The following is a 22,073-nucleotide window of genomic DNA, read 5'->3' as shown; positions in this document are numbered from 1 at the left end:
AAGTGTTGAGTGTATTTCTCCAGGTCGATGTCGTGAGTCTGAATTGACTATAAATCAGGTATAGTTGAAATTTATCTTTGGAGAAGAGTCTTAAAAATGATAGCATTATTCATATTTTGTGTTTTGTCATTGTAGTATTGAGTGTGTGGTTGGCTGTAGAATATCAGATAACAGGAAAAGATCAGATCAGAGATGCCGACCAATTTCTCCGTCAAATCGGGACTTACTTCAGTGATTGTTACCGCGAGTTATCGTAGTTCCAGAGATGCTGAACAATTTCTCCGTCAAATGTGGACTTATTTCAGTGATTGTTACCGCGAGTTATCATAGTTCCAGAGATGCTGAACAATATCTCCGTCAAATAGCAGAGATATTTCACTGTTGAGGATTTCTCTGTGTTTGTAATTACGACTTATCGTTTTAAGTTTATTTATTTAAAGAGGCTGTTAGCTTCCGTGTAGGGTGAATGAAAATACACATTGTACATCTATTGAAAAATAAATATGAATTGATTGTTTGATTGGCTAGTTTGGTGTTGAATCTGATTGTGGGTTATTAATTACTGATTTGCTGCAACTTTGCGTTTTAAGTGTATATGTTTCAAGGGGCTTCTCTTGCTTGTTTTTGTGCTTGTTAAATGATTTCTGAAATGATAGTTTTGTATTCCATCTCATTATTGAGGATCAAACTTTGGTTTAGAGTTTTATTACAGTGATGAATGAATGTGCTGTATATGTGGAGATTTTGTACTTGTGACTGTGTTTGTAAATACATTTATTTCTTTAAAATGATAGTTTTTGTGTTCTATCTCATTCTGAGGATGTTAAACTCAAGATTCTCAGTTTGATCTATACTTGTTTGTTGATTTGCTCAATACATTGATTTTATGATGTTTGATTATTGGTTGAACTATTGTTTATCAATACATTTTGAACTACTAACCACTAGTTGTTGTAACATCAGCATCACTAGTGGTCAGTTGTTCGCTGCAAATTATGTGTTACTTTTTCTTCATATCATGTACAGTGGACATTCTCTCAGTCTCTGTTAACTGGAATCAATTCAAGTCTAATTAAGACTGTATCTATTCCTTAAGACACGGTAGGAGTGTTTCATTCGACTAATTTCAAGTCTAGTTACTTACATCTTGGAGTAATCATTCTCCAAGCTTACACCAACCCAGACATAAACACATGGAACTATTGCATTGAAGTTCTATTGTCTACAGGTGACTAGAACTATCACCTTGTCTTAATTGATTCCGGTTAGAAGTCTATTGTACATGGATTATTTTTGCTCTGGAAGTGAATGAAATGAAATTATTGAGAGTACAGTTGAACCTCATTGATGCGATTCTGTTTGTAGCTTGTCCCAGCTAAAATATTTATATCTATCCAAATTTGGACAATTTGAAACCTGGTTATTACATGTTCGACAGTTTCACTTTTGCCACCCTTAAGATTCGTGTTTAACAGGAAGGTTCAATTGTACAATGAGAATTTCAAACCACTCTCAATGTGGTAGAGACTTTCTTTTTTTACAACTTTGAAAGTGTGATTTTAACATATCAAACAAGAGCAAAAGAGATAAAAAGAGCGATGTTGTCAGTTCAGCAAAATTCTAATAGATGGCGGTCTAAGCTTAGGGTACTAAATAAGATAAGGAAGGGGTTCGAACCTGGTTAATTGTTTCTGATTCTTTTAGATCTGGATACTGAAAATGATAAACGGGGTTGTCCGGTTCGAACCTGGTAATTACTGATACTGATTTGGAGTGGTACTGATGTATAGCATTATCGATAAACTAGGTGGATTTCCCAGGTTCGAACCCAGTAATTACTGCCGTTGAAACGTTGGTACTGATGCTGAATAGAGGATGTACAAGGGTGACCCGGGTTCGAACCCAGTAATTACTGACAGAGTGGGTCTGATGCTGAATAGAGGATGTCAGAGGGTCCCGGGTTCGAACCTGGTAACTACTGATACTGATTCAGGTCCTGATGCTGAATAGAGGATGACTAGGTGTTCGATCCTTGAATAGACCTATTCTGGCTTGTTTTTCGAAAATGTTTAAATAACGCAACATTTGTCTATTTATTCCGCATTGTTTTACAAACTTGTCAACAACTGCTCATTTATCTTAAATAAAGAACTAAGCGGATGTCCCGGGTTCGAACCCAGTAATTACTGATGCTGATTCAGAGTGGTCCTGATGCTGAATAGACGATGTACAGGGGTGTTGCGGATTCGAACCTGTAATTACTGACACTGATTCAGAATGATCCTGTAGTGATGCTGAATAGAAGATATAGAGGTGTCTGACGGGAGGGATGTCAAGATTTTTAACGTGATCGCCATCTATTGGAATTTGGCTGAACCTACTAGACAGCTCTTATTAGTCTCACTGACTCTACTTCAATGTGCTGAAATCACACTCGCCATCTAGTGGACCACTAAGAGCTGTCTAGTCGGTTCAGCCAAATTCCAATAGATGGCGATCATAGTATCACTGATAAACTAAGCGGATATCCCGGGTTCGAACCCAGTAATTACTGCTTCCGATTCAGAGCGGTCCTGATGCTGAATAGATGATGTACAGGGGTGTCCCGGGTTCGATCCCTGAATAGACCTATTCTGGCTTGTTTTTCGAAAAATGTTTAAAAAACGCACACGATACTTACAGCAACAATTGTCCGTTTATTCCGCATTGTTTTACAAACTTGTCAACAATTGCTCATTTATTTTAGGAAGGCATTTTATGTTTGCAGGGTTTGATCTAAGGAAAACATACTTGTCATTTAGGTAAAATTGTTGTTGGTATAAAATGACGTGTTCGTATCAATTGTTCATAAAACACTGATTTATTAAGGTCCTATCGAATAAAGTTGAGCTTTTTCTTGATAATTGAGATGTCCTCAATCTCGATGTCATTTGAAAAGTTGATATGATCGATTCATACCGATATTTCATAAAAATAACGAAGTTTCGGTCATATTGACCTCATGAATTGTCAAATTCATAATCTTAGACTTTCAGACTAGTCCAATTGTCGGTGTTTTATGGATCGAAGTTTACAATTCTTTGCGTATTTTTGTTACTTTCCTATTGATGCAAATTGTATAAATCAGCTGTAGTGGAAATGTATCGTAGATAAAGACTTATAAATACCTTACATGTAACTTTTGTGGTTTTTTATGTTAGTTAAAATTTCATACATAGTAAAAGAAATAAAATTACTATTAAAATTTGAGAAAGTAAGCTAAAAGTTAATAATTTGATATGTGAAAATAAAATGATGTTAAGAATGTAAATCAGATTGATTACTTAATCCTACGATTTTCAGAGTATTTGGCCAGGTTTATCTCTGGTTTTAGTGCGGGGGCCATGGACTAATGAGTCCATGGTTGGGCCAGACCTTTTTTGTTTTAAGAGTCTATGGTTGGACCATGCGTAAACTCTCGTTTAGTTTATTTGCTTATGTTGGTTGGACTAGTTGTTTTTGAAAGTCCATGTGTTTGAGGAGCTTACATTATAATTCCGCTAGCGCTCCTGGCATTTTGTATAATTGTTGCGTGAGAATAAATATGATTGATTTTGAAATTTGTCATTCGTGTAGTTAAGTTTAATATAACATCTCTAAGGCCTAAATCGATTTAAGATTAACTGAATTAATGAAGAAATTAAATTGATGAATGTAGCTGAAGCGAAAGTCCATAAAAATACCATCCTGCTTCAAGATACTAGTTTTTAGATGTCGGAAATCTGAAACATTTCTATCGAAGTCTTTTAAATTCGGTTAAAATGTAACATTATATTTTAATACTACATTCTATATACACTATATACACAGCATATATTTACATGTATCCCTTGGATTAAGCCAATTCTAGTGAAATGATTTCATTTTCATTTCATGTACACTTTAAACAGTGGCTATTGGATGTCAAATGACCCAACAAAAACAAGATTATTTCTCCGAATGAGCCACCATATTTTTGGCAGTTGAAATTAGTGAATTCTACGTTTATCCAGTCTATTCACAACCGCAGCGACATAACCAGCACCATGACCGCTTCCATCTTCAGCCAGTATCAATTTCGTCTACAAAATCAATTCACAGTATTAATGATGTGTAAGGAAGATATTTCCCTATCACAAGTTTGCATCAGTTTCAAATTCTGTTTTTTTTTGCGGGACATCAATCACGTTTTGGAATTACGATTATTCACATGAGAATGGACGGTGTCGTGGGGAGGGGAGGATGAGGATCACCTGCTCGATTCGAGCAGGGACCCTGCTGTCATTAGTGTCCGTCACTGGTGGAATCCGGCCAGGGCTTTTCAAAGCTGGACAGGATGAAAGGAAGTGGAAATTTAAGGTAACAAATCTAAACATTTTAGTGATTGAGTGTAGCGTAGGACCCAGTTACACTGTTGTGACCGATGTTAAAAAGTGGTCTTAAATCATAGCTCGACATAAGCTGCTCATATTGTAGCTATTGTCTAAGAATGGTCGTAAGAGTAACTGCGCCCTTGGTTGAGTGATGAAAGTTACCTTAGTACCAGGAACAAGTTTATTCAATTCTTCCTGAATCAAATGTTTCAAAGTCGGATGATATTTATAAAGAGACCCATCTACAGCGATTGTGACAGTTGGTTTGTTGATCTGATGAAGAAGTACAGCCAAACCTGGTATCATTTAAAAATAAAACAACTGAATAAGATTTAAAAAATCATTCACATCAAGATCATTACCAAAAAAATAATGGAATCCTCCGAATCAAATAAATTCACTAAAAACGTATTTAGTCTGGTCATACAAAGATTCGAACCGTGAACCACAAGGATATAAGCTCTACGCACTAACCACTAGACTAATGCACCGGTACATTTTGGAAGTTTGACTGAGGTTTTATACTTTATCTGGTCATTGTGGTGACCAGTCAGGTGTGGTGACCAGTCAGGTGTGGTGACCAGACAGGTGTTTATTTTCGTTTATTTTCGAACCAGGCAAAGGCGCGATTTCTTCACACAAAAAAACATCTTTTAGGTAAATCGAGAGTTTACCGGTAGAAATAATTTTCGCGGCTCTGATTGTAATTAATTCACTGATCAGGCGGACAGCAGCGACATCTGACGGCGAGGCATCTTCTAATAAACCTATTTCACGTAGAAACTTTCGCGTTTGGTTGAGATTGAAAAAGTCCCTAAAATTAGAATATTCGAGATATAGATATGAACATTTAGATATAGATAGATCGTATATTACAAATAAACAGAATAATCAGAGGTCATTTTGAGGTGAACTATCCCGTGTTGAAGGGCTCGAATCAAGACGCATTTGCAAGACGTAAACAAGACGCATTTGGTTCCAACTTACTTTTCAATTTGCGAGATATGCGATGTCTTTATAGTTCCCGTTTTCTCCAGAACGTTTTCACCTCTACCGGAAAATAACGAACCGTTTCGTATATTTTCCAACATGTAATGTCGCAGTAATTCACCCATAAACATTCCAGAAAACAACTTCTCAAAACTGCCATAAGATAAAAATCGGTGAAAAAAGTGAACTATTGATAGAATTAAGAACCGTTAGAGGAAAGTTTGAACCGAGAACTGAGGAATTTTGTCATGAATCTAATTCCTCAGATTTCTAATTCCTCAGTTACTTACGTGTTGATACCCGGATGTGGCGAGTTTTTATCGATGCATCGATCAACTTCTGTTTTCAGAAAATCTAAGGATCCATTGTCACCGAAAGCGCCCCATTCAGTATTGATAATCACCTAAGAATATTGGATATAAGATAGATATAAAGTTTTAAGTCGTCAGATTACCGAAGCCATAACAACTTTTGTGACGATCTAGTTATTTACCTAATCGTTGGTGGTAAGCTTTTTATAATCGGATGGGCTTATACCTTATACTTATTTGGTTAGGGAAAATATCCGATCGTGAAAATAAACCACAGACAGGTTACTGACTAGTGTCGATCAAACTTTCGATATTCCAGATTTTAAGTATAAATGGCAATTTCCAACACAAATGATCGTCGTTCGACGACGGTTTACGGGAGTTTCACTATAATCACTGATCTATATAGTGTGTGTGTTTACCTCTTTAGGGTGAATTATTAGTTCTCGCCATTTATCAACATTTTCCAAGTGTTCCACGTAACAGACATTGCAACCCGTACCTACGAGATGTACAACAGTGTATTCATAATATTGTGTGGTTTTATTTCGGGGGAATATTTGTAAAATAATGGTAACTAGTTTTAGGTCGATGTACCGATAATGAGTCCAATTTGACAATGATGATCGATATACGCTCCAGCCATTAACGTACCAGTTGTATCATTCAATATGGCCACTACTTCTACATTTATATCCTGAAATGTAAATAAACCCCGAAACTACATCGATCTGAGCAGCGAGGATCGTAGATTATGGCTCGATGTCAATGTTTTGTATTTACGGTATTTTCAGATAAGACGTGAATTCTTGGATATCGAATAAAAGTTTAACTAGGTTCAAATGGGACTTTGATCGACGACGATTTACGATAACACGAAACACGCGTGTTCACGTGTCCGGTGAATTTTGTGTCGGTAAAACAAACTTTTCATTCATAGCCGTTACGTACGTTAAGTTCTTTAGCCCCAAAAACGTAAAATTATCTGTCGCAGACATCAGTGAAAAACGTGGGAATGACCCGGCTGGCCTGATATTCTACTTCACTCGAGTTATTATCGTCGAAATGAAAATAGTGTAAATATATCGGAAAGTATCGTCTTTTTACAAATATACTTTGTCTCCGCAATGAATGTGATTGATATGATGGCAAAAAGGTTACATGAAAAATGTATCGACAGATATCTTTTAATGAGATTTTGTAAAATATATCTCCATAGATTTTGACATTTCAGTTCTATACACTCAAACAAACATCTCAAATATCTAAGAACACTTTTTGACGCGCAACTAACAGCAAACGATATCTCAATCTCTTCAACGCATTTAAACGGTAGTGAATGTAGCCGATATTTCATACCCCTCTTTTGTGAATCGCATCTTCCAACAAACAAACTACATCTTCACCGATACCATCGGAACATCTAAACGTTTTATTCCATTTCATCAGAATTCCTTTTCGAAGCCCTTCTTTTTTGAGTGGAAATGAAAACGTGAAACCTGTAGAAATTGCGATAAATCATTCGTAGTTTTAAGGGCGAATGATATATAATTCTGTGTTTATAACGGTGAGGTTTCCACGCACCTAAAGGAAGCCTTTTCTCATTTTGAATGCCTTCTTCTTCCACAAATTCGGCAATGCATTCAGCGATGTAGTCAAATACCTACGTAAGAATACAATTCAACTTTGTACTCTAACGAAATATCAAAATCTGCAGATCAATAGTTTTTTCTCTGATTTGAAATCGTACCTCGACCGCCGACCCGTGCAACGTTGAAGACGATATCGAATACGTTTTAGAAATGAAGTAAACCAATTTCCCCGCTTTCATCGTCATGTGCAGTACACGAAAATTCGTACCGCCAAGATCCAAGGCCAGAAATTCTCCTTCCTCTAAAGCCCCCCGAAAATAAATCAAACAACGTATTAATAATTAGAATTTCATGTGGCGGTTTTGTGTAATGGCAAAACATTCGATGAATTGTTTAGTAAATTTACCAGTTCCATCTAAAACTTCCCTCACATACGTGACTAACATTTTTAAGGACGATTGTTTGCGGAATTTTTCATTCCCGCTCAAACCGTGTTTCATCTCTACTTCCATCACTCTCATCATTCGATTCAACGTTTCATCGCCGAGATTCAGATCCCGATCGAGCATGGAAACAATCTATGGGTGAATATAGACTGTAAAAACACAGTACATGGAAACGTATCTATTACGGATAGATTGTAAAAAACAGTATGAAACATGGAAAATAAGCGAGCAGCTGGCACCGTGTACATATAGAGCATTTTGATTGATATAGCAGTCAGGGATTTTTTTATAGATCTACGTATTTGCTCTACTATGCACAGCAGGAGAACTGATAAAGTGCCAACACTGGCTGCCAAGTGCCACGATTCAAGTTTTAGTTTATTGTGAAAATCGTTACAAAATCAACACATTTCTTTAACTTACTTGAGCCGGGGCATCTTTTACTAAATTTGAGTCTGGTCCGCATCCCGAAATATGCAGCAAATGTGACATACTTCTAACTACATGTAGTAGTACTGTGTAAATCGATCCGTGTAAGACCCGACAGTTGGTTACACTGCTACCGTCAAGTGCTGCCACTTATATTCTCATATGGCAAGCGAGGTAGATGGCAGCACCTGCTGGTGATCTCATGACAATTCATCAGCTGATTGTCGGTTCATCAGTTTTTTGTTTTTCGGGATTAGTTTTGATTTATCAGTGTTTAATTGTTAATAATGGCAATGTGCGGTGGTGTTCAGGGTTCTAGAGCAGCGACTGCTGAGGATCAAGATATCTGTGAGAAGGTAAACAGTCATTTTAACCGGTGTATTCTGATTTGTTGCCACAATCTTTTTAGTAAACAAACTTTTCGAACCATATTTTTCAGGTGAAGGATCAAGTGCAATCAAAAACTAATAAATCCTATCCCACTTTCACTGCTACTCATGTTGCGACTCAAGTTGTAGCTGGTACCAATTACTTCATAAAGGTTTGTTGTAATGTAATGAAATCATTGTGAATGTAGAAGCAGGAAGGGAAGGGAGGCCAACCCGATTGTGAATGCCTTCTATTTTATTCCAGGTTCACGTTGGAAATGATGAATATATTCACATTCGAGTTTGGCAAAAGTTGCCGCCCGCTATGGAATTAGAGCTGCACGAAACTATTCTAACTGGAAAGAAGGAAAGCGATCCAATTGTTCACTTTCAATAAATCAATATGATATATCATTAATGTATCGAATTTGTATTTTGTTGCAATTATTTAAAGTACAGTAATTGATTAGAATTTATGAAGTTAGTCTAAACTGTATGTGACTTTAGATAAGAATTCTAAGTCGCAACAATATTTAATTCATTCCTATTTATAAACAAATTTTTAAATAAAGTTTTCTATATAAACATCTCTGGCTGGTATTCTTTGATATCGACGGTGCTGCCATCTGGTAGACATGGCCGACAAGAGGAAACTACATTCTGATAACACAGCGCCGGAAAATGATCGACAATTCTTAGGTTTGTTTCCTTTTGGATCTTAATTCATCTCATAATTTGTCTTAAAACAATATCTGAAGTTTTATGGCTCTTTCATAATTGTGTAAACACTGCAAAGTAATTTTTGGAAGAATTTTGTTGACATGGTTGCCGATGTAAACAATGTAGCAGTCATAGAGGGCAGCAGTTGACGGTCTGTATATTTTTCTGTTGTAGATCGCACGGGTGCGAGTGCTCAAATACGTGATGCACTTGCGAAAATACTCGAAAACCGACCCAAAGACCCAATTTCTTTTCTCGCTGACTAGTAAGATATTATATCAGTTTGCAATTTCCATTTTTTCGATACAATCACTGGTTGTCAAACCTCACCCATTGCCTTTTTTACAGTTTTGACTCATTCGACAACAATCACGATCTCGTAACCAAAGCATTTCAACAATTAAATCTTACACATTTTTCAAAACCAGTTTTCGAAACGAATGTACGATTAGCATATGAAACACTCAACTCTAAGAAAGGTACTATTCGATTTTGTTAGAATTGAAGCAACACACATTTTTTGTCCGATTGATAAAACTAATGTTTTCTAATCTTTTTGAAGTTGCAAAAGGCCTCAGAGGAATCAATGGTGAGAGTTTTATGGCGCTAATCAACGCTATTTGCAGGTATTAAAACTATCCTTAATATAATTTTGAAATTTTCAATGGGAAAATAAATCAAATAGTAATTCATTTGTTTAGGGGTATCCCTGGTTCAATCACCGATAAGCTATTAGCGAAGTTGCAATGCCGTCCCTGGGAAGCGATTCAGTTTCCTGTATTCAGGACCTCAGTAACTACATGTTATATCATGAAAGGTACGTTACTTGGTCGAAAACAAAAACAAGCAAGTGAAAGAAGAAGTTAATCTTAATTGTTAATAGCTTCGGAACATAAATAACTATAAAAAAATGTTTGAAATCTTGTTTTGCAGATTTTTTGAAAGAATCGGAAGAATTATTTAAATGTTTGGATCTGCGTGAAACCGGTCGAGCAAACAAATCATTGTGCGAAGCTGTATTGGGAAATTTGAAAGAATCGATTAATCAAAATATCAACAAAAATAAATCTACATCGTAGGTTTTGAATCGGTTTCAGTTCATCAATTTGGCCTCCATTATTCCGTGTTTCAACCCTTGTTATTATCTTCTATAGAGTTGTACTGAATATCGCCACGGCATTTAATCTTGCACCGGACAAAATTTCAACGGCTTTGCACCAGGTAAGATTCCGTGTCGTCCCAGTAAACTAAACGATCGTCCCGAATGAAAACACGGACTCGTAAAGTCAATTGTTTTAGAGTTCATAGTGAAATAGAGGAATTCTAATTATGTTTGTAGGCGAGTGGAGATCGATCTAGTGGAATCCTCACCAAAGAACAATTTGTGTCTTCAGCAGCCGATAGTTTCTTAGCGACGGTAGATATTTCAGACTTTAGATCTATAATTGTCTATTATTTGTTTGTCATTGATTTTACTGTTGTTTCTCTTTTGCAGGTGTCGAAAATCCATTAAATTCTGAAGATGAGGTTTCTGCGTCTGATCCTGAATGAATCGTGTCTTATTAAACGTGTTTTCAATCATGGAAGTTTTGTGATAATAATTTTACTTCCTCGATCGTGTATTTGATAAGATTTTGTAAAATAAAGTACCGGGATGCGTATTTCGTAATAAAAAACCAGGTGTTTCTCTATGGTTTTTGGAGGCTCCTCATTGAAAATGTTGTGGTGGACTTACCCTCTACACAAACTGGCTGAAAATGAACTCGCTGTAGAAAATCAAGTGTTTGCGTATTAAAACATACATGAATTACTTACCGCTTTTGAGAACAGGATTCCGTTACACGATTCTAGATTAAAGTTTGACTCAATAGAACTAATAATATACGTCTCCAGCTATCTAACCTTAGTGCCAGACCGAATGTGCGACCGGCTCTGAATTACGAGGTTACACCGCCCATATCCACATACCTATTCCGATTCAGGATGGTAGGATCGAACCGCGGGGAGGAGTACAAAAAGAGGAAGTTAATCGATCATACAGAGATACTGACCTATTGGAACGGCGTAGTAATAATGACGTAACGGGAGAATATCGTCTACGACTTTCAATGATGTACATTTAGTGTCGTACAAGTTACAATTATCCGTTGTTTTCAGGGTATTAGTCGTGTCGGCTGTGTAGTCGAATTCTAAACAATTCGACGAAGTTGCGCAAAGCGAACGGCATTCATCCGACATCAAAACTGTCGCTCTGTTTATCGGTGAATTGGCGGGATTTGAGCAAATCGTGTCATCTTTACGAGTGAAGTTTGATTGAACTAAAAAAGAGACAACACAATGGGAATCAATGGGGTACGAATTACTTACGATTAAGGTTTGTTACTGATAGAATTTAATGGGAAATGATTTAGAAATCGGCTGGAATGTTGGCCAGCTTGATCCAGTTTTATTAGTGCCCAGTTCGATAGTTATATTGACGATTGTTTATAGCGTTGGAGTAAGTTCATTTCGAACGTTTTAATCGTAGAATCTTAAGCAAAAACAGTAGAGCCGGGTCCACAGAGACTATTTATTTCTGTTCTCTGGTCAGCACGGCCGAACGCAGTTTTATTCTTTTAAAGTGTTAACTAGATTTATTATTTGTAGTACGAGCTTTCGTTATGGTCTCAGTCTAATCAACTTACATTTATTATTTCTCTTAGACTTCTAGGGTGTGATTTCTGTTTGTCTATCAGTTTAACTCGCATCAGATCAGTATTTATTCGTTTATTACTTACATATATTTTCGTACATATAAACCGGAGTTGATGAGAGGATTAGCTGTTGTATTTGACAGTTCAATTGTCGCAGTGCACACGATCTTAGCTTCATCTTATAGAAAAATACCCGACAATTGATGTGATTGTCACACGCTGTTTTACACGAATATATCGACGTATTCGATATTACTTGTAGTGAATTGGTTTCGTTGCATCCTCCAACACGAATATGATAATCTTCAACTTCTGTTAAAGAAAAACAACAAAAACGTCTTCAACAAACTTAGAAAATCTACCAAAATTAACTAGAAATCTGTTTTCATATATATCGTTAGAAAAGGATAAATTTCAACCCCCGATATCGCCGGTCCGCCAGGATCTTTCTGGGAAGAAATGATGCCAAATCTATGACACAAATTAAAGTTTACTTCCGATATCCTCACTTCCCCTGATAGACCGCCAACCCGTCCTTACTAAGATTCAGATTCGGCCGTAATCACCGATGTGGGCGCAGTATACGGGATTCACGTATCCCTCGTTTTATATTCTCTGTTGGATTAATGTAATTCATATTCAAATGATTACTGAATACCTATTTTTTCGTAAAATATAAATTCTGTAGTAGTCGATGTATATGAATACGGTTCGGTATAATGGAAACATTGCGAGGTAGCAGCGGTTAAATGAAATGCTAGACACGAAATATCCGCGTCACAGGCAGCACGACAGATCAACATATCCGAAACATCCGCTATTACTACATGAGGCTTGTTCGGTTTGACGTCATATATCGCGTTATACGATTCCGATAGTGAATCAGCACCTGAAAATACATATCAAATTTCATTACATATTCCAGCAGCTGAAGATGACCATTAGGATAAAATCGACATGTTGAATAAACTACTATCTGAAGCATTTTAGACTCATTTCATTCATAGTGTGAGATTTTAGTTATCATATCATATATGTTTGATCTGTTTGTGTTTCCTTGGGCTAAAATGTACTTCATTTAGGATTAAGTCAAAACGTCGAATAGAAATAAGCTCAAGGAAACATTTCTGAGTCTTACTATTGTGGAATTTTATGTAATTATATTAGTTAACTGGGTAGATTGGGGAATCATTTTCAGGATGGATTTCGTCTAGAAATTCCGCTCACTTTTACTGTTATAACCGAAATTGAAGTTGTACGCTTTTTTCAACCATTTCATGGTCGGTCGAGCCAGAGTCGTGTCCGGACAGCGTTTTGCGTATAAAAGACAAGCGGTCTCTATGGCGCTCATGCGGACTGCGAACCGGACGCACAGCGGAGTGTTATCGCAGAGCAGTTTACATCGATGCATCGAGATGGTTTCTAACGGTAGGATATGATAAAGTCCTCCGCTCTCTTTACAGTAACCATTGTAACGAGTATACTCCTGATATTGTCCTAGAATTAATCAGATAAAAATGTAAACTCAGTGCATAATAAAGTACCCATACCATATTTAGAAATAAACCCCAGGGCCCAGTTTCACTAACAGGTTTAACTCTTAAATCGATTTAATTTCCTCATTAATTCAGTTAATCTTAAATCGATTTAGGCCGTAATCCTTTTCGTGAAACTGGTCCCAGTTTATCCAACTTTTACCGATGATTATAGCTGTTAGTCAACAGCCGAAGCGTCGTGAACTCAATTCAATGGAATTACGGAATAATTTCTATTATTCACCTTATTATTTCTAATGATCTAAGATTTTAATGAAAATAGTCAAATATCTATTACATTCTTGAGTTTACCTTCAACGACATCGAAATGTATAGAGTTCTGTTCGTATGAAAACGATGAACACGTTTCATTATAAATAATACACGTTATATTCGAGTTCGTGTAGGTTATAATAAAACTCTGACATCTCGAATCCAGTCGACACTGTGTTTTACAATTACTAATCGTATAATTATGATATGTTGAAATGACGTTCTCAGCAGGAAGCGTGCAGCTTTTTCGCCGCAAAAAATACCGTTCAGAATCTGAAAAAGGATACAACGAACAGAAATATAAGTATCCGTAGTAACCACCCCCCGCCCCCCAAACGTGGAGAAATGAAATTAAAATTCATTAAAATGTTTAACCAAAACATGCGACGTTTCTCTAGAGACTATCGTTGGGTGTAATGGACGAGAAACAGTCGTTTTTTATTCTTACTTTCAAATAATGAAGAAATTTCCTTTTCAGTCTTTATAAAATTTGTTTAAACTGCGCTTTTAATTCTACGCATTTTCATCGATTTTACTCAGAAAATGTCTCTTTTCACAACCACGATCGATAGATCAAATATGCAACCGATGTATTGATTGTATTAATGAACGATTGAATTCCATAGCTATTGATGCTCTATTCCTAGCCATGAATTTTCCAATAATTTTGACGAACTTGCATCTTTCAATAACGCATAGTTATTCATTATTCTGTCCATTAGAGGCTTTTACGAGTAAACACGGGTCCGTGGTGACGCGATTCAATTTTGAACCCGATAAACAATAGATGAAATAACGTTCAATTTGAGGACACATTGTATCAGTTATTATTGTAATTATAGCGAGTAGTCTGGACTTAATTGTAAATTCCCTTACAACCACTGCAGCACTATTATCATAAGTTGAGCTATAGAGGGGGATATGCTTGGTATCAGAGAATTATGGCTACCGTATAAAAATCAAAATTAAAATCAAAATAATTCAAAATTAGCAGATTTCGATCTTTTTCGTTTTATATTGTGGGATTCTTTTGCTATTATGACTACTTTTTGTGAAACTGGACCCTGGTCTCAAAAATCTCATTCATTTCGCTTTTATCTATAACAGTCCTTCCAAAAACTTCGACTTACTCAAATTCTGATAGAAGATTTTCGATTGGTCTGTTTTGTAATATTGGCAGGTACTGGTGTAGAGCCTACAGTCGACACCTGACGTCAGAGCGACAGTAAACGCCACGCATTGCAAATCAGCGTTACATAAATCGCGACATTCAAAAGCGTTTACAGAACTCTCAGCATAAACCGACGCTCCGTCACAATTCATACCATCCGTACGTAGATAATCATGTATCACTGTTAATAGAAAAAAAAACATGTTACTTAAAGATCGTTTCCTTTTAGAATACCGTGTAACCCGCCTAATAGTTGTGACAATCATTGTGTCGAAGAATTATCATCCAAAATAGCAACCTACACTTGATTAGTACAATTGAATTGCAAATACAAATCTGGACTCAAAAGTTGAGACATTGTCGTCGATAATGTGACGATTTATTGGATGACGACTCCTCCGAGTTTGACTGCATAGCTACCTTCTTCAATATCGTGATCACACGATTTCTAGCCGCCCCCGTTACTAACACTGCCATCGAGGCCACTCCGAGATAGAAAAACCTCTCTGGCATTGGTTACCATCGTAGTGTTACCAAAGAAGGTTTCCCGTAAAATGACACAAACCGATTTGCAAGGATTTCAATTCAGTTTGTTGCTGTGAGAAGATGCCGGACAGGTAAATGATTAAGATATCAATAGTTTATATCTCTACGAATTTACGACGACAACGAAATTAAAGTTAGACGAACCGATCAGATTAAAATGTAAGCTTAAAACTATCATCCAATCAGATACATACCCTTGTTAAATGTATAGAAACTAGATGCGGACACTAAATGCATACATTCAATAGCTTTGAACGAGCAAACAGATAAACCATCTCTGGAATCCCATTCGAAACCGATACATTGATTATCGGACAAACAACGTTCTTGACATTCGAACAATCCAACTCTATTTGTCAAGTATTTATTCTGCTTTAGATTCCAACTACAGTAAGAAGTCTGGGCGGTTAAACCAGTAATAGCTGAAACAAAAGTCACGACCAAGTATTTATAATTGATTATAGTGAACCTACAGTCAATTCTCAACGGGGAGGGGATGGTACACAGTTAACAACGTTTGGCCCAATTTCACAAAAATTCCTAAATCGATTTAAAATGAAACCGTGGATTATCATGAATATCGTTGACGAGAAGATGAGCCGTGTTGACGTCATATCGAATCTATCAGTTGTATTTTGGAGGTTAACATGATTTTATTCGAGTTTTATTCGTGCTACAATACTCAGTCTCTACTAGCCGGAAAACCCGTGATTTCTACTACTAAGTCCTACCTATCTTCGCGGTCTTTTACAAATCAACATTAAATTGAATCTATTTTTGTTACTGGAAAAGACCTACCAGTTTTATCATACGTGTATTCATCACCGGAATTCTGGGTATTAGAATAACAGGTCGCGTTTTTTAAATAGCAACGCATCGCTGTCAGGTTGTACACAAACGACCGGCAGATGGCGCTTTCGTCGCAAATCGCCGCGCATTTACGATTGGTGACGTAATCTAGAATCGTGACGTCACTTCCGCTTCCGCTTTCACAAATCGCTTCGACTAGTCTATATTGTTCGATATCTGTATTTGAAAATATGAAAAAAATGTGAATAATAGAATTAATCCTGAAATACGTAGGACCCACTTCCGTGAATTCTGAGTCCAGACTCAGAATTAACTCATTGCGAATGAACTCGAACTGAAGTTTTAACTCAGTAACCCAGTCAGTTTCACAGTAGTCGGCTAGAATTGACTCTTAAGTCAAAACATTGGAAATGAACTAATTGTAACTCTTGTGTCAATCTTAACCGATAACTGTGTGACTGAGTGCTGTATTTTCTGAGAGAACTTGTAATACTTTACCTTTCTTCAGGAGGAAAACAGTCGCCATTGAAGAATTGATTACAGAACATGGTTCGAAATATAGAACACAATTCTGACTAGTATTTTCCCACTTGACGCACGAACAATGTGTGTGTAATGAACACTGTGCTTGACAAGACGTCAAATTCCATCCGGGCAATAAAGTACTGTTCAAATTGTCATTCCCGTCACAATCAACATCTAGTTTTGACAGAAAATCTAAAAGTAATAGAATTACACGTTTTGTAAGTGATTATGCATTAAACTGGATATGGGGTAGGACTACATTGGTCATCACTCCTGCCTTGGTTTCCTCTATTAGAAGTACTTCTCTCGCTGTACGACGCACCGCCATTTTGTCAACATCGATCAGTTGATACATAATGCAAAATCCCACAATAGAAATGAAAATTTTTTTCTCGACCTGGTAGTAGTTTCTTTCAACGTTTCGACTTTTTCCCGTTATGACTCAACCGAAACGTTGAAACTAATAGCTCCTGGAAACACTTTTGACTATTTTTATTCTATTTTTTCATTTTTATTATTTTTTTAAAATCTTTTTGTCAGAGGTTTTATATCGCCGTTACAACGTTTACGAAAGAAATATGTTTCTATCAGTTATCAATAAAGTTCGTAGCAACATATGAATTATTTTCTGATCGAATAAGCGCAACCGTATGATATGTATACATTATATAGTGGTTTCATTGTAAGAGCAATCGCGTGAATTATACCATTACTACTACATTATTGTTAGGTTAAGATTTGATTTATCGTTACATTCAAATCAGTGGCGATAAAATATCCGCACAAGTTCACATTGTATCGTTTCAAAATATATAAACAACGTTATTAAAAAACACGAATTCATTCTAATTAGTGCATGAGAACCTAGTGCGTAACAAACATTGAATGCGAAATTTCAAACTTGAAGAATTCGTCTTTCATATGTACGACAAAATTAATGAATTAATGAATTACTGTTCAACTGCATAAAATATTTACACGAATTCAAACAAAATTTTAATGAACATTCATCAAGGATCCATTGTTAACTGGATAATTAGAATATCTGAAGTATATTCGTAAAGAGTCGTATAATTGGATTTGTTTCTTATAACAGGCTTTTCTTGCCCTTTCCATTTATTCTATGTCGTATTTTCCATTGATTGGAGAGAGAGGGAGAGAGCAGGTACTTTTATGGTATTAAATCTATAAACCATTCTAACTGGACACGTCGCGTACAGTTACACTTACAGCAGCAGCAGCAGCAGCAGCAGTAGCGATATTGCGTGTAAATAAAAATACGGAATATTGGTGGATATCAAATCGCACGCAACCCATAAAAACAATATTACCCAACACTTCATTAGGAAACTGTTCGTTTATTGTAAAGTTCAGGCGAAGAATAACTGCGTCAATTGAATGTAGCTGTCAATATGTATTATATATGGAGGTGAAGTAGTCATGAAACCTTCATAAGCGGTTTGATTAACTAAAAGCCATTCCACCGAAAAACCTATATATTATTATCGCGAATAATATTATTACAGGAATTCGGTATAGTGGTACAATAATCGGAAAAAGCAAGTGCAGAAAATTCTTGAAGTTCAAGTAATTGTGTGCACTGTAAAATTAAGATTCTCTCCGCAAAACCTGAAGGGTGAACTTTATTTCCATTGTATCAAATGATTTGAAATCGAATTTCCATAGAAATGGCGCAGCGTGTTTGAAACATGTTATAAAAAATAAATGTGTTTTTACATTTATCTTTTTTTCTTCTTCACTTTGTTCTGTTTTTGAGGGACCCGTTTTATACAATCTATTTCGTAGTTTTTACAGACATCCCCAAGTCTAATTTACCGTATTTTGTATTCTGCATCTTGTACACTTTACTTTAAATCATAATTTTGAACATGGTGAAAATTGACGACCGTTCCAATTCGGTGACCGGTTGTTGTCAACTGTCTCTGTGGCGCAATCGGACAGCGCGTTCGGCTGTTAACCGAAAGGTTGGTGGTTCAAGCCCACCCAGGGACGAGGTCCTTTTTGTCAATACATGATGACACGAAGTTTTGAGACTCAAACTTATTTTAATGAGTTGTTAAATGAAAGGTTCAACTCAAGGGAGACTTCAAATCTACACAATACGATGGCCAAGCTACACCAACAAACTGTAGTATTTATTTTTTTTTCAAATAACCAGCAACAGAATGTTGCTTTCATTCACTCCTCCGTGTCTACAGAACCGTTTTTTATAACAGTAGTTTATCACTCCCTGAGTCATCCAAGCAGAACATACTAAAATCTTTACTATATTCGAATGCTTTTAGAAATTAATTCCAAACCCGAGCGCAAATTCGTAAAAAATGCCTTCTAGTATAAAATAAGAATTAGTGGCGATATTGGAATTCACGCAGCAACGGTTTCCCGTGGGTGCGTTCAATAACATCCCTTCAGAACCGTTAGGGTAACCTTTGTTTACGCATTTTGCATTCACAAATTGAAATGTGCAATCAGCGTACATCATTTTCATTGTCGATCATGTGTTCGCAATTTTCCACGTGAGATGCACGGAAAAGTAAGACAACAATAAAGCGATAATAGTTTGAACAAAACTTTGTCTGTAAATATTTCAATACTCTTCCTAACGGTAACATTAATGAATATACAAAACAAGGTTCTTTTCATGTCCATGATATGATATCGCCATATTTTTTTACCATAATGTCGATTGTGACTTCAAAATAAAGATATAAGTATCGCTATAAAACTCGATTTGATTATGAGATAAAGACATGACTACAGAATAAAGATAAGACTATGATAACAATTATGATGACATTTATCACGTTGTTGAAGTGAGTGAAAAAATGAGGAAAATGTCAAGGGTGGATCTAGGTGGGAGCCGAAAATAAGAATCGTGGATTAAGTAGCCACGCTGAAGGCCGCAAGAGGGGTTCCCCGTGTTAGAATATTTTAGAAAAAAAATTACTTTGCAACCGTAAGGATTTAAGTCGGGAAAAACTAATATCCTACCTGATGCGAAACAAGCTCCGAAAAACAACACGAGTAAAAACCGAATCATTGTAACCGTTGAAAAATAATTCATGTGACCGAGTGATCAAATCCCTGTTGTCAACCTCTCGTTCTGTTCTAATAGCGGAATTAGTTGTCGCTCGAGTCGTGTATTAGTTTCCACTGTTCACGCGATGGCCGCAACTCGTTTCAGCGCCGTGCAACGAGTGCGAACACAAAATCGACAAATTCCATCTTGCCCAGAATTAATTTCAAAATAACAAATACAGCGAGATCTATAGAATAATTCATCAGTTGTGATATTATCGGCTGTTATAGGATATCATTCGGTTTTTTCTCCTATAAACGATGTCATTAGTCCGCGCGAGTTTATTGATGTTTGTTTATGAATGGATATTACGCTGATGAAAGTAAAATCTGATAAATTTTTTATGACAAACTGGCAATTAGGAAAGAGAGGGAGATGATGATGACGGTCGTGTACGCGGGATCTTATAAACGGACGACTGTTATCATTAGTACCGACAGGAAATCAACACAAATTACCTGTTGTAAACACATCATCATCTCAGCGAAAATAGATTCAAGATCATTGTTAAAACTTCTCGATTCAAGTGGATTGTTTTGATCCAACGAATTTCACTTCGAAATGTCTCGAACTCAAACTACATATGTCTCCGAAACAGCTTTAAAATCTTATCTTAACAGCCAAGACCCGGTTTTACGGTGTAGGCTAAGTTATTGAGTTAAAATCAGTTCATTTCAATGTCAAATCCAAATCAATATCATTGCTTGGAGTCAGATCTGTAAGTTGTTGTGGAACCGGGTCCAGGGATACAGTTCACCAGAATCTCTAGTTCCACAGTTGCGAATTGGAGTTAACTCTGTGAGTTAGATCTTGATTCAGAACTGTATAACTGTAGGGCTAGTTAGTTGTCGGTAAAGTTTGAGTCAAATTACTAGTACCAGTACCAGTAGTATAAAGGGGCTCTGTAGCTGATACATTCGCGTTCTACGTCATTTTATATGCGTTTTGAAACGATATCGTAGGATTATTTATCAGAAATGTATAAAATGCTCGTTCACACCAGAAATGCTGATTTGCAAATCGGCTAGCGTGGAGCCGGTTGTATCGGTTGCTAATGGAGCTATACGTGACGACACGAGTTATTGAAAGTAAAACGTGTTCACGAATAAATATTTTATTTGCCGTAATCATTTTTTTTGTTTGTTACTCTTTCCCCTATTCGTCAATGTGAAGCGCCGCTTCCTTTGTCTCAATATATCATTCGTGGCATCTGAAAATACATAAATAAATGATCAAGATTCTAATGCGATCAACACGACTATTTGTTTGTCATAGCATCTTTATATTTATGTATATTTTGAAATTTGAATCACCGAATATTTTGACACAGTTACTCATTTAAAAAGCTTCCTAAATTCATCACTAGATGAAATGGCACGCATACTGACCGGAAGCTTGTTCCATACACTATTTTGGGGCGCTGTGTTGGAAAAGTTGATCACACAATTTGACTGTTCTCAGAGATTCAGCTCAAAAAGAAACGTTGATATCAATTCGAAAATATTTCACTTACTTTCTTTGTTTTATCTTTTCGAAAATCGAAGATCGCTTTCCCATCACTGACGTGGGGTGTAAAACACCTCCGATGAATTTGTGATCTAAAACACAGAGATAGAATTCAATGTTTGAAATTGAAACTAGACGATTAGTGGATAACATTTTGTTGATATCTCAAAAAATTAAATTTGATAAACATTGATGAAGCACCCTGTGTCCCGAGTTGAAACGATAATACGGTCATGTCTTCAAATGAAAATGAAAAAACTAATGAACAAAATGTTTCTTTGAGCTATTAACAATACTGATTGCTGAAAATAACTTTTCGGATATAATCGAAATGTTGAAATAACCTATTAGCACAAAAAAATATTTCCAGACTTTATTCTTTATTTCATTGCGGGATTTTACATTACTAACACTTAGTTGATTCCATAGACACGTGACTGTCTAATTCAAACAAAGAAGAAAATCATCACATAACTGATATTCAGAAAATAAATCCGTTTTTGAAAGTGGCTCATAGCATTTCAAACGAAAATCCTTGATATTGGTTTTACTTCATATCGGAGAATTTTTCTTCATTAGTTCACTGAGACCGGGGTATGACTTACTGAATGTTGGCGCCGGTATGTTCTCAGTAGGCGCAGGAATGATCGCATTTTCAGCCACAACC

General features: G+C 36.3%; 3 protein-coding genes and 1 non-coding gene across 5 annotated transcripts; 3 read left to right on the top strand and 1 right to left on the bottom strand.

Annotated features, from left to right (window-relative positions):
- Nucleotides 1–2,707: 2,707 nt before the first annotated feature.
- Nucleotides 2,708–8,373, bottom strand: LOC141909903 (hexokinase type 2-like). 2 transcript variants are annotated; one of them, XM_074800598.1, is made up of 12 exons: nucleotides 8,154–8,373; nucleotides 7,691–7,879; nucleotides 7,443–7,585; nucleotides 7,277–7,355; nucleotides 7,052–7,191; nucleotides 6,290–6,389; nucleotides 6,115–6,194; nucleotides 5,672–5,784; nucleotides 5,379–5,534; nucleotides 5,066–5,205; nucleotides 4,554–4,687; nucleotides 2,708–4,100 (listed from the first exon to the last, which is right to left on the bottom strand). In XM_074800598.1, exons 2-12 carry the CDS (start codon nucleotides 7,851–7,853, stop codon nucleotides 4,008–4,010), a joined length of 1,341 nt encoding a protein of 446 aa, XP_074656699.1. In that variant the 5' UTR covers nucleotides 7,854–7,879; nucleotides 8,154–8,373; the 3' UTR covers nucleotides 2,708–4,007. The 2 variants fall into 2 exon arrangements, with proteins under 2 accessions (XP_074656699.1, XP_074656691.1); XM_074800590.1 differs by having other exon boundaries at nucleotides 7,691–7,862.
- On the top strand, nucleotides 8,345–9,065 carry LOC141909930 (cystatin-B-like). Its single transcript, XM_074800613.1, has 3 exons — nucleotides 8,345–8,515; nucleotides 8,599–8,700; nucleotides 8,793–9,065. Exons 1-3 carry the CDS (start codon nucleotides 8,447–8,449, stop codon nucleotides 8,922–8,924), a joined length of 303 nt encoding a protein of 100 aa, XP_074656714.1. The 5' UTR covers nucleotides 8,345–8,446; the 3' UTR covers nucleotides 8,925–9,065.
- Nucleotides 9,066–9,099: 34 nt separating this feature from the next.
- Nucleotides 9,100–10,895, top strand: LOC141909918 (tubulin polyglutamylase complex subunit 1-like). Its single transcript, XM_074800604.1, has 9 exons — nucleotides 9,100–9,226; nucleotides 9,422–9,512; nucleotides 9,596–9,726; nucleotides 9,810–9,873; nucleotides 9,949–10,064; nucleotides 10,181–10,322; nucleotides 10,402–10,468; nucleotides 10,587–10,664; nucleotides 10,743–10,895. The coding sequence occupies exons 1-9, from the start codon at nucleotides 9,163–9,165 to the stop codon at nucleotides 10,758–10,760; spliced, it is 771 nt and encodes a 256-aa protein (XP_074656705.1). The 5' UTR covers nucleotides 9,100–9,162; the 3' UTR covers nucleotides 10,761–10,895.
- A 7,844-nt stretch (nucleotides 10,896–18,739) lies between these two features.
- Nucleotides 18,740–18,813, top strand: Trnan-guu (transfer RNA asparagine (anticodon GUU)). The gene has a single exon. It is a non-coding gene; the product is annotated as a tRNA-Asn (tRNA).
- The last annotated feature ends 3,260 nt before the right edge of the window (nucleotides 18,814–22,073 follow it).

This window comes from Tubulanus polymorphus, chromosome 1 (genome assembly GCF_964204645.1).
Source record: "Tubulanus polymorphus chromosome 1, tnTubPoly1.2, whole genome shotgun sequence".
NCBI classification, from domain to species: domain Eukaryota; kingdom Metazoa; phylum Nemertea; class Palaeonemertea; order Tubulaniformes; family Tubulanidae; genus Tubulanus; species Tubulanus polymorphus.
Note: the sequence above shows the minus strand (reverse complement) of the source record. Positions and strands in the feature narration are given on the sequence as shown.